The sequence below is a fragment of the Mus caroli genome, chromosome 3 (assembly GCF_900094665.2).
Source record: "Mus caroli chromosome 3, CAROLI_EIJ_v1.1, whole genome shotgun sequence".
Classification (NCBI taxonomy): Eukaryota; Metazoa; Chordata; class Mammalia; order Rodentia; family Muridae; genus Mus; species Mus caroli.
The window spans coordinates 30,870,594-30,883,650 of NC_034572.1; the positions used below are offsets into that span (position 1 = coordinate 30,870,594).

General features: G+C 39.2%; 1 protein-coding gene across 3 annotated transcripts in view; it reads right to left on the bottom strand.

The window, feature by feature from the left end:
* LOC110291114 (ankyrin repeat domain-containing protein 26-like) overlaps positions 1-13,057 on the bottom strand; it is a 42,475-nt gene that overhangs the window by 7,574 nt on the left and 21,844 nt on the right. For 2 of the 3 annotated variants that reach the window (XM_021158070.1, XM_029475466.1), the window contains exons 5-9: positions 9,951-10,021; positions 9,533-9,626; positions 4,066-4,356; positions 2,752-2,966; positions 1,593-1,815 (exon numbers count right to left, since the gene is read on the bottom strand). In XM_021158070.1, the coding sequence (XP_021013729.1) occupies positions 1,593-1,815; positions 2,752-2,966; positions 4,066-4,356; positions 9,533-9,626; positions 9,951-10,021 (894 nt within the window). The remainder of the gene's footprint in view (positions 1-1,592; positions 1,816-2,751; positions 2,967-4,065; positions 4,357-9,532; positions 9,627-9,950; positions 10,022-13,057) is intronic. The other variant, XM_029475467.1, reaches the window with a different exon arrangement.

The window sequence follows — 13,057 nt, forward strand, 5'->3', positions numbered from 1 at the left end:
TGCTAGCTATGTGTGCTAGTGCTGGAGCATGCTAGCTTTGTGTGCTAGTGCTGGAGCATGCTAGCTATGTGTGCTAGTGCTGGAGCATGCTAGCTATGTGNGCTAGTGCTGGAGCATGCTATCTATGTGTGCTAGTGCTGGAGCATGCTAGTTACGTGTGCTAGTGCTGGAGCATGCTGTCTATGTGTGCTAGTGCTGGAGCATGCTAGCTATGTGTGGTAGTAGAGGACGAAGATAATCATCAATTTTACCTGGCTGAGCAACCCTGTGGTATGTGATAGCAATTGTCCTAGCAAGAGATTGTTAACTGGTGCAATAGTGTCATAAACACCATGGGGGTAACCAACAACTGTCTGATTTGATTTAAGTACAGTTAAATAAGATAAAACCCATACCTGCCACCATTACTGGGCCAAGAACCTTTGGACAGACAGGTCCTAGGTCTCAGGGAGAACCTACTATTATTCATCTGGTAAATGGATACCACGTTAAACTGACTTCTAATGACTTACCATCATATTCACAGATTAGTGCATCTCCCCAACCCTCATGGGAAAGCTTTTCATTTGCTATAGATAGGGATTTACACACAGACTCATACACACATGGCCAAGGTTCAGGGACTAAGCCTGCAGAATGCTCAGTCCTATATGGTACCCTAAGAGATCATTTCAGAAGGGGCATAAAGAATGTAAAAGCAAGAGGAGGTGAGTGAATACAAAGAATCAGGGTTTCCCAGGCAAAGCAGCCAGCTGCACATATGAACTGACAGTGACCATGACAGCTACAGGATCCAGCTATAAACTCAAGCCAGAAGAAATATCAGCATGGCAATTGGCAATGGACATGAAGTACCAGTCCGATCAAAGAACCTATTGCAATTGGTAGCTGTTGATAGGGAGACAGTTTTCTTTAAGAGTGCTGCCAAGGATGGATTCCACACATTCCATATTCATGAACTCATGGGCACCAAAACTGAGCTCGATGGTTGAATAAAATGAGAGGCACCCACAAAGTTGAGTGGGTAAGAAAGAGGGCATGGGAGAGTTTTCTGCGGACAGTTTAAAGCAGCAAAGCATGCAACTAATGAAGAGAATAAAGGGTGGAGAGAGGTCATAGTACTAATAGGACACCAGAGTTAATATTGTGAATTCGGCCATGTTCTGGAAAGCAAACCTTGAGTCAAATCAATTACATTAAAATTCTAATGATATTTTTCACTCAGCTAGGAAAGAGCATTCTAAAACTAATATATTAAATTAAAAGGAAAGCCAAAGCATTTCTTAAACCTTTAGTTTTCTGCAGTCACATCTGTTAGCTAATGTAGCAAGCTGATAAGCTTTTAAAGAAGCTGGAAGTCCACCGATCAGTTACATCTAAAACATCAAGGCAACAAATGAGTATGGCTTGTAAATGAGAATTTTGTAAATCTTGGAAATTATAAAATTTCTATTTCCTTTCTCCATGAGCATACATTCTTATACTGTTCACTCATTACGTATAAGTCAACTAAATAACCTCGCATTACATGAAATTAACAAGAGCTACACCCGGAATGGAATCCAAAGGAAAGGATGGAAGATAAAACTAACCTTGGTCTTGCAATTTTCCATGGTCTCAATTGAGTGCCAGAGGTCTGACTTAGGAAGCATGATTTCGCCTGAGAAACTTCTTGGAATGAAAAATTTATTACTGTCTCTAGGACAAGTGGGCTCCAAGGCAGGCCTTTTGTCCACCATGCTGTATTGGGAAGCTCTGTTCTGTTTCCTCTCCAGGAGAAGTTTGGTTTTGACCTCTGCCAGTCTTTCATCTGTTCTATGAAGAGTGCAAAGACAGATTCTTCATACCTCATGTTCCTGAGTGGATCCTAAACAACCTACATTGTAAACCAGTTAATGACATTCCCCATTGAGCAGAAGGGCTCCACCCTTTCTGTCTTCTACTCAGACGCACACTGAATCAGAAACTGTCTTACCATTTTCCAAGGAATACTTTCTGTAAGTCTTATGCTAATGTTTTCCTGGGGCAAAACTCTGTTTTAAGGCACAATAGAAAACTGTAAAGCAAAGTCTGTGTCTGGGGACCCTCAAGTGGTAGTAACAACAACAAAAAATCTAAACAAGGGAAGTTAATTTTCCAGGGACTAGATTGTGCCCACTGCAACAGTAATCCTTTTAATCTTTCTTTTTGAGAGGACGATAAGCAGAAATTGGGTAATGAGACTATATCAAATACAGAACTTTAGAAATATGCCAGGTTAGCCATGGGCTAGCATAAAGAGGGGTAAAAAGCTTTGTAGAAAGAAGAGGAGATAGAAGTTGACATGGATGAAGTGATTAAAAATAAATTTTTAAGAAGAGGAATATGCGTGTGCTCGCACAGTTGCAGGCGCTGGCAGAGCTTGAAGTACTAGAGCCCCTGGAGCTGGACTTGCAGGGGTTGAGCTGCCTGATGTGGACGCTGGGAACTGAACTTTGATGCTCAATAGTATGCACTCTTAGACACTGGGGCCACCTCACCAGCCCCTTAAGGTAAGTTACGTTGTCGATTTTATTTTTAAAAATTCGATTCTCCTTTCCTTTGTAAGTTTGTGGAGGGTGGGCCAGCTCTCTGACTGGGCGTCAGCACCAGCCTACAAATTTACATCCTATGGTTGATTTTCACACCAATTGCCATAACCCATTTTAGTAAAAATTGTGTTCTGGGGACAGAACACTGAGCCTAATTTATCTTCTCTCAGTTCCGACTTACTTGCTTAATTTATTTGACAATGATTTTCTAATTTTCACTTCCGCTAGGTAGAGCTGCTTATAGTTTTCCATTTCTATTTGATTACAATCAACTTGACTTTTCATCTTAGAGAATTCAGACTCCAGGTCCCTTATTCTGAGCTCCATCTGAGTTCGCACTGAAGCGTTCTGTTTCTGTCTTAACTTCTCTAGCTTGTCTTCATACGCTGCTTGTGTCTACAGCAAATTAAACACAAATAGTTTAAAAATAACTGTAGCTAAAGTAATGGTTATTCACCCATTTCTTTTAGTTTTGGCCAGTTATTTCACAGATGCATTTTAAATATGTAAAATGATTTTAAATTCTAAGTATTTTTCCTTGATGTGAGTTATGTTAAACTTGAATTTAAAAATAGAATCATTCTTTTGTTGTTGTTGTTACCCCCCCTTTTTTTTGTGGTGCTGAAGCTCATGTGCTGAGGACATGCCCTGCCAATGAATTGTGGCCTCAGATCAACATTATTCCATGGTGATACTCACACAATCTGATAAGTCACAAAATAATAGCAACTCTAAATTAAATACATTGAACAAGTTAACTTAAGTACAATTAAAAGTGCAATTTTTGTTCCATAGCTTTCCCCTTTTTTCCTAAGCCAGGTTTTATGCCAGCTAGTCTAAAACATCAAATGTTTCTAAGAACAATAGTTCTGTATGATCAGTTTACAAACACTGATGGAACTATTTCAAGGGAAACCATGCATCACTTTTCTTCCAAAATTGCTAACAAAACACTCTTATTCTTTGAGAGTTTCTTAGAATGCATTTTGATCAAGTGCATCCCCTCTGCTCCCTTCAACTCCTACATCCAATTTCCCATTGTCATTAAAATAAAAAAAAACGTAATGTACCAGTTTGTGCTGTTCATATACTCACGGGTGTGGGGCCATCCACTGAACATGGTTGACTTTCTAGGAGCCACACCCATTAAAAACACCCTCTCCCCTCCCTAGAAGCTGTCAGCGTCCATAGCTTCTTAGTTAGGAGGGGGGGCATGAACTCCCTCCCACGCCATGTTAAAATGTTGACTGGTTTGATCTTGTCCAGGTCTTCTGAGGGCTATCACATCTGCTGTGAACTTATGAACACTGTGGTTTTGTCCTGCCTGGAAGACTCTGTGCCATTCTGATCCCCCTTAACCTCTGGCCTTTCTCACAATTAAAAAAAAAGTTTATAAAGCAGCTTGCAACACGAGAAGTAGAAGCATACATAAAATGTGCACACACAAAATATTACTTGCAGTGAAAAGAATAAAGACATATTGCATATAATTAACCTGCAAGAATAGGTTGACTTGTTTTAACTTTCCCACCAATTCCTGCTTTGTCTTCTCTTCGATTTCCCATTTATACTGTTCTAGTTGGCCACACTCTATCATATTCCTTTTCATGTGACTTCTGAGGCTAACTACTTCCTGTTCTAACTTCTTTTTATGCTTCTTTAGTTTTTCACATTTCCTTTGTGTTGTTCTCATAGACAGTAACTCCCGCCGAAGCAGCTGATTTTGTTCATAGAGGTGTAGATATTTGTCAGATGCAGATTCCAGTTTTTCAGTAAGATCATCACTCTGTAGACATAAAATAATATACCTTGGTGCTAAGGAAAGTGAGTGGACAATAGTCTAACAGACTACAAGCAACAAAATCTGACACAATTTTAGTTGCAACAAAGTATCAAGTCGACTTGATCCTTACAATGTTGTTTTCACTACTCAGAAAGACAACAAGGAAAATATCACCAAGAGTTACAGAACATAGTATTGATTATCACCTTTGTTACATAAGCTTTATTTTCTATAGTTTTGTCACCCCTTAGAAATACACCTCTCATAGTATCTATCTTCACTTTTAAAGAAGACATGAGGATATCATATGGCATTATATAGGTCCTACAGATAATTGGCTCCCAGAAGAAAGAAAATAAGACATGTAAAATAATAATAATAATTGTTAGTTAATCTTATAACTAGGGATTCTAATGTCAATAATTCTTTTCCCAAACTGCAAATGTTTGATAATATTTGAATTGAAATCTAAGATGTAATGAGTCTCAGAAAGAACTGATATCTCCCATGAGAGATGTGATCCATATTTATTTGTGAATGAGAGTGACTTAAATTCAGTAGCATGATATTATTATTGTGAGGCAGCTCAAGTCAATGAATCCTAATGTAGGCAACCCTGCCAAAGGCTTAGTCAGATTCTACTGCCAAACATGTGGATGAACAAACTTTCACATTATTTTAGTGCCTAGTTTCAAGTCACTGAAGTTGATGCTAAGTGAGCTGGTCACGTTAAGCCTCCATTACAAAAAATGTTGGCTTTGAGAAACTGAACTGTGAGGTGATTTATGTATCAAAGTGACACAGATATGTGAGGTGAGATGATGTTACTGAATGGGGGGTGAGATGATGTTACTGAATGGGGGGGGTGAGATGATGTTACTGAGTGGGAGGTGTCGTTATATAAGGGAACAAAACAACTGGAACATGTAAGATGCCTTAGACCTTTGGGTAGGAGTTCAAAGTGGATAATTATTTTAGTTAACATTCCTAATTTTTGAGAAATGTAAAACAATCCTCATCACTTTCAATAAATTTAATAGGCTTGGGGTACTATTACTGGACTTTCATTTTTCTGATCCATTAATATATTTCTGCATGACACTGATGTAAGAGGATGTCTTATGGCTCTTATTCTCAGCTAAGTCATGTTTAATAAATTGTCAAATTATGTGTTTTAAAAATATAGTGAGAACATGAGACCTTTCCAACCATAAGATGGACCATCCAGCACAGCTGTTAGTGGAGTATTCAAGGATAGATTCATGTTTCAAAGGTGCCTTCCCATTGACTTACAGGCATATTACCATATTCAGCGAGGAATTCACGAATGCATTCATTTTTCATTGACTATAGCATCTCTATGACCCAATCATCAGCTGGGGCACAAGCCTTCAACCTCCAAGGCTTTGGGGGCGGTGGTGGCGAATACCATCTATTCAAACCATAATATTATCTCTCTGTCCCTTAAAGGCTCATTTTATTGTTGTAATGCAAATGAATGCATTTTGTGTACCTCCAAGAGTTCCAACTGCCTTTTGTTTAATAGTTTGATTCTGGGATGCAAACTCTTAGCTATAAACTGAGCATTGCACAGGGAATGCTGGGAAACAACCTCTCAGGCAGTCTGTGTCAGAAGTGTGTCCAGTTGTATTCACTTTTCAAGTCTCCTTAAATCAAATTACTCTTTTATTTGAGATGGACTCATATATATTTGAAATGATCTCACTATGTAGCCTTGTCTCACGACGTAGAGCAGGCTAGCCTTGAACTCACAGAGATCTGCCACAATGGAATCCTTCTTTCTATTTGAAACCTCATGCACTCTCCACATTCTGGTCTTCTCAGCTCCCACACAAAAGCTCTCTTAAAGCATGCTATATGCTGATTTTAAAAATCATTTCCAAATTCTCCACAAGGGCCTCAGAACCACAGGGTTTGATGTTTGACACAGCGATTACTCTGCTTCTTGGCACTGATACTCTATTGGTCAGGTTTCCCTGCCCTTGATTAATTAGTTGGGGGAAATAGGACATAGATTTATTTTGGATCATGATTTCAAAGATGTCAGTCCTTAATCACTTGACCCTTTCATTTTAGGCCTGAAGTGAGTCAGAATACCACGGCAGCAGGAGTATGTTACAGAGGAGACTTCTTGCTCCATGGTGGCCGTGGAGCAGAGAAACGGGGATGAGACCGAGCATACATGTGCCTCCAGGGACCCACTTTCTTCAATTAGACTCAGCTATGGATTCCTGGTGCATTAGCTCTTTAATGACTCTAGCTCTATCATGGTCCTCTTACCCCAGATATTTCTTCAGCTTGTAAATTCTGTGTGCACAGGATGGCAGCAGAGAGAGTGTCAACCCCCACATTGAAAACTATGGCCTCACAATGCAATTGTAACAACATAGTAACTGTGACTAATAAAGCACTTAGTGGGAGCAAGACTTCATCAGTCCAATTTAGTGTTTGTATTGCAGACTTAGGATCTTAAGTTCTACAGGTCAAAGCATGAATGATAGAATCCAGTCTCTTTAGGAAATAGAGTTTTAATATACATGATTATATTGACATATGAACAACACCTTTTTTTTTCTGAGATTGAATAGTTAAATGTTTGCCTAATGATCACAGATGAATATAAGAAATTCTTTTCTAAAATCCAAAGATCAAATCGCTATCCTCTGGGAGAAAATGCTTATATAATGACTTATATATTCCTGACTAGATGTATAAGTTATGCGAAATTCATTATCAAAATCTTACTGAAAAAGTCTTAGATAAAAATAGATATTCAAAATTCTAGATCAAATAACTATTTTATTATCATTTTATAGGTTGTTTTAAAATCCAGAGAGTCAGACACACACCTAGAATGCACAGCTTAGGCTTGGTGTGTGGCTCAGTGCTACAATGCTTGCTTTATACCTGTAAGGTCCCGGGTTCAATCTCCATGCCACAGAAATCATAACAGCAGTAGCAATAACAGTTACTTAATAAAAAAATTTATTCCTTTTGTACATTGTACCTAAAGCTCACACATTATTTACAATAGGTAAACAATTTAGTAAGAGCAGCACTATTCACAAAGTCAAAGCACAGAAGGCACCTGCTTGTTCTTCCGTGCTGTGGGTGAGTGGATAAGAATGTAGGCCGTACAAACTGGTTTTAAACTCTTACAACACCTTTATTTAAAATTTACTACCCAGATCAGTAATTTTGTGAAGTATCAAGAATTTCATGCAGCAAACTTCTATAAACAGAACTACTTGTATTACTAATATAAGCAAATGTACTGGTATGAACAAGAATATGTTTACCAATGAAAAGGTCCCACCAGCTAAAATTGTCAAGAGCCATGAAAGAGGAACACCACACAGCTTTGGAATTCATGGAGAACTGTGGATTGTCGTTGATACACAGGTGAGAGCAGGTGAAATATAAGACTAGAATCTGTGATTGGGCAATGAAAAAGGTAGGAGGGGCTAAGAGTTTCAGAGAGACAGGACTAGACACAGACAGGCAAGGACAGAGAAAGATGGAGGAAGAGGATAAAAGGGATCCACGTGGCTTGAAGTAGTCACAGGTAGCTATGACATCATAGAAGAGCAATAGAGTAATGTAGGGCAATTTGTCCAATCTAGGAGCGTAGCTTGTGTTTATATCAGTCTAGGTGGGCAGCTTGTATTAATATCAATCGGCTCTGAGTTCATCGTGTGGGCGTTTCATGGGTTGAGAATTTACTGATACAAATCTGACTGATAATTTACAAGCCTCTGGAGTTTTGGTTTTAGTGGATTAGGGGATTTGTGACAGCTAACCGCAGGGGTTGGATGACTGAGAAAACAGAGGTTCAGTGGCAAGCAAACCACGGGAATGGAGCAGGAAGACCACTGCGGCTCCAGAGTAGCCGGGATAGCATAGGTTTTTTTGTTTGTTTGTTTGTTTGTTTGTTTGTTTTTTAACTATTACATGCATCAGAGAGCAGCCCACAGGTTAGCATGACCCGGGTGGGTGTGCCTTGGAGAGGCAAAGGCCCAAGGACTACAAGTCCTGACGGCCTCATACTGCTCGTGGAGTATCTCTCTGCTTGGGGTATTGTCTGCAGGGTCATCATGTCCCTCATAATCTATGAGCTGTGTGAAAACTCTAAGGGGGTTTCCAGCCCCTCACTGTGCAGTGTCACTGGCACTCAGAATAATAATCATTAATCTTTACTGTATTGCTGCTGGAACAGATTAATGATTCAACCACCATCCTTAGAATTTAGAGATGTAGATTGTCAGAAAGTTAGGTAAAGGTGTTTTTGTTAGTAGCTTTGCTATGGAGAATCTTGCCGGGAAATGTAAAGTTCAGAAAGGCACGGTTTTGATAGATGAGGGAGGGGGCTCACCTAGGTCAGAGGCAAGAACAATGGCAGCCCGGTTATTGCTAGCTGGTGTGCCTTTCTTGCTAAAGATGGATTGGTGATTAAAGGCAATGATTAATTTATGGTATTCATTTTTGCCCTTGGCTTCCTGATATTATTTAATAATAAAAATAAAAATGGTTGGTGAATAAGTATGCACCCTGAGGATTTAAGGTCGGAATGGCTAATACATATGTTTAGATTTGATTCTTTTAATACTTTTTATAAGATTACCTTTTGAGATAAATATTTAAATGATTTAGCCTTTCTTTCTAACAGCAAACTGCAGCCTGCCAGTAAGAGACCTTGCAAGACAAACACCTTGCTTCCTTATACTTTGCTAATCTGTAACAAGTTGCTTAGACATGCATGTACTGGGTCCTTGCTAATAATTTGTTTTTCACCTGTAATTCATGAAATGTTTAAGCATGTAATGGTTTTGGGGAACATGCTTGTTTTTTTTTCTTATGTTCATTGTAAAGAAAAACAGAATTACACATTGTAACTGTGATACTGCTTGAAATACTTTTTCTGGGGACTATAAACTGTGGGAGAAAAATAAAGTCGCTGGAGGCTCATTCATCCCCCACGTGTGTCATTCATCCCCCACATGTGTGTGAGTGCGCCTGCTTTACATTAGTCGCCGACCCTGCATCTCCTCATCGGACCTCTGAACTCACTCTTGGAGCTGGTCTCCAGCACCCAACATTCCTCATATGAAAGAAGTAAAACTTTCTTTTCGTTATTGCAAGAAATAAGAGACCAACTTACCTTAAATTCACTTAGTAGATTTTTCTTTAACTGTTCAATTTTCTCTGCTTGCTTTCTTGCTGTCTCTTTTAACTTGTGATTTTCAAGTCCAAGTCTATAATGTACATTTTAAAATAGTTACTTCCACACACCAATTTAAAAAGCATCATGTAATGTGTCAACACATATCTTAAATAATTATTTAAATTCTTAAAAAGTAAAATAATAAATGTATCATTCCCAGCTTTATGCTATGAATAATAAAGCAAACATAAGGTTTACAAAAAATTATTATACTACTAAACTGTACCCCAAGCCTAAATTGTGTTTCAAGTAAATTAAGAATAAGTCTCCTAAACTGTCATGACTGGTATAATTCTCATACCACACTATTTATTTGCTTTGTAAATACTCAAGTCATTTGCATGCAGCCCTGTACTTTTGTATGCAGTCCTGCATCTCCTCCGCGCATTGGGCGGGCTCTATGTGTTGGTCCAGTGCTTCCTGTAACTAAAACAAAGGGGAAAATCCTTTACTAACAATCTGGTATAAATGTGCCCATTCTGGGTTTTGTGCTAAAATATCAGTGGATATAGTAACCCTTCACCGAAGACTATGCATACATACTTTTTGTTGTTGTTGCTACTTATTATAGACACATCCGAAAGCATTCCTCACAAGAAAACACAGAGATTTTATAATTCACAAAGACTAAATTACACCAATGGTCCTTTAAAAAGTTTGTTGTTTTGACATAGGGTTTTTCTGTGAGGCTCTAACTGTTCAGGAACTCTCTCAGTAATTTACTTTAACTCGGACTGAAAAAAAAGTATTCTTTTTAATTTATCTATTATCATATTAGTTACTTTCTGTGTCACTGTAAGAGAATACAGAAATAATGGATTCATTTTGGCTCGCTCATGGTTTGAGGAATACATTCATTCCATCATGGTGTGTACGGACTTGGAGCTGGACGTGGCTGTGGGGGAGGGGCGGAGGTAACTGGCTCACATCCTGGCAGACCATGTAGCTGAGGGAAATGCTAACACTTCATCTTTCCACACTGGGTCTTGGGCTAGATCTTGTGCAGGCCTTGAGCTTGCAGTCATCGTCTCTGTGAGTTCATGCTTACAATGACCCTGCCGTGTCTGGTTAGTACTGCTTTGCTCTGAGTGCCAATTATCTTGGCTCTTACAATCTTTCTGTCCCTTTTCTGCAATGAGCTCTGCACCTTTAGAAAGGGAGTGTGAAACAGACATCCCGTTTAGAGCTGAGCCTGCCACAATCTCTTACTCGCTGCATATTGACTGGTTATGCGTCTCTGTATTGTTGCCATCATCTACTGCAAAAGGAATCCCACTTACAACAGTCTAAGGGTTCTTTATCCCCAAGCTACAAATTCTCCCATAGTCTTCAGGCAACCTAGTTCCAAAGGCCCATGAACCACATGACTGGGTTTCTTACAGTAATAGCCCCACATTTTGGTACCAAGTTTCAGTTAGTTTCTTTCCTTTTTGCTGTGATACAAAACCTGCCGAGATATAAAACTCAGGAGAAGAGAAATAAATGCAATTTTATTTCAGTTTCATGGTGGGGAAGATATGGCAGCTGGGGTTCAATATGTGGTAGCAAGAATCTGCTGCACGGCTTGCTGTGCGTCTATAGATCGGGAAGCAGAGTCATGTAACAAATCCAGGCCAGCACATGTGCCTCAAAACCTCTCTCCCAGAACCTGCTTCCTTCATCCAGGCCTCCCGTCTTCAAGGTTCCACAGTTCGCCACAACAGACCAAGTACTACACACATGAGACATTTTTCCATTCAAGCCATAATTACACTAAAAACAACAAAGATTGATACAGTAGAGGGAAACAAGACGTCCACCATGGTGAAATTTTAAATTGTTGCATTCCAAAGATTACCTCAAGTGTGATCTGAAATGTTCATGCACATAGAAATGCCTGCTGCTATTCCAATGACGGTAGTCACTCACGTCTAATGCTGAGTCTGAAGCCCAGACTCAACAATAACTGGCTATGTGGTCCCAAATAAGTTATCCTTGCTCTATTTCTTCTCTGTAAACTGGAGTCAACAATACTATATGTTGTACTGGGTGATTGGTAAGGTTAAATTATAGTGCATACATAAAGAATTTAATAGGTCATACCCCCCATTATCATTATTACTATGCTTTATGTTTTATTAAAACAAAGTGGCATACCAATGGAAGGAATAATCTCTGTGAAGTGGAATAAATCATTCTTTCCTTCTGAGAGTGCAACAAATGGTGAGTCTCATGCTCACCATTAATTTCTTAATACCCCATGAAGCCATAATATCACTAACCAATGGTACTTTTTTCTGCCTATCCTTATTTACAACCCAGTTGTTCTCAGGACTCCTTGGTGGCCAGTGGTGATGTAGCATAAAGCAAATATTTCCTCTTGGATTAAGTAATATTCATATGTAAGGGGAATGGTCATCAGAGGTGGGCGAGAGTCAATGGGCTGGAAATACTGGACTGTAGTGAAATCAAGATTATTCCTAAATCAGTTTGTTCCCAGTAACTGCTCGTGCTGGGATGCATTAGTATGTACTGTGATGAATACTGCAGATTCTGTGGAGTGATGGCACATGAGAAACGTTGTTTCCAGAGCACTTGAGTTGGTAAATTACTACACATCTATAAATCCCGCTCCAACTACAGAATGAAGGATGACAGCAAGTCTCATTCTTTATGCACAGTGAGAAAAATGCAAGACAATTCTTTACAGTAGACATGAGTGCTATGAATTTTATATTTAATTTCTTAACATATTTAGAATGAGAGCCTTATTATATCAATGTCTTGAGTAAATTATTGCTATGGTATGAAACATGCCATTTTATGCTTTTTCTTTCTTTTATTTTATGTATTAGCATATTTTCGCTGTGTGTAGTGGTGAATTTCAGAAATACATTTTCATCTCTACATATCATGTGCTTTGACCATATCTTTTTATTTTATTTTATTTTATTAGATATTTTCTTTATTTACATTTTAAATGCTATCCTGAAAGTTCCCTATACCCTCCTCCGCGCCCTGCTCCCCTACTCACCCACTCCCATTTCTTGGCCCTGGCGTTCCCCTGTACTGGGGCATATAAAGTTTGTAAGACCTAGGGGCCTCTCTTCCCAATGATGGCCAACTAGGCCATCTTCTGCTAATTTGCAGCTAGAGACAAGAGCTCTGTGGATACTGATTAGTTCATATTGTTGTTCCACCTATAGGGTTGCAGACCCCTTCAGCTCCTTGGGTAATTTCTCTAGCTCCTCCATTGGGGGCCCTGTGTTCCATCTTATAGATAGATGACTGTGAGCATCCACTTCTGTATTTGACAGGCATTGGCATAGCCTCATACGAGACAGCTATATCAGGGTTCCTTCAGCAAAATCTTGCTGATATATATATGCAATAGTGTCTGGGTTTGGTGGCTGATTATGGGATGGATCCCCGGGTGGGATAGTCTCTGGATGGTCCATCCTTTCATCTTAGCTCCAAACTTTG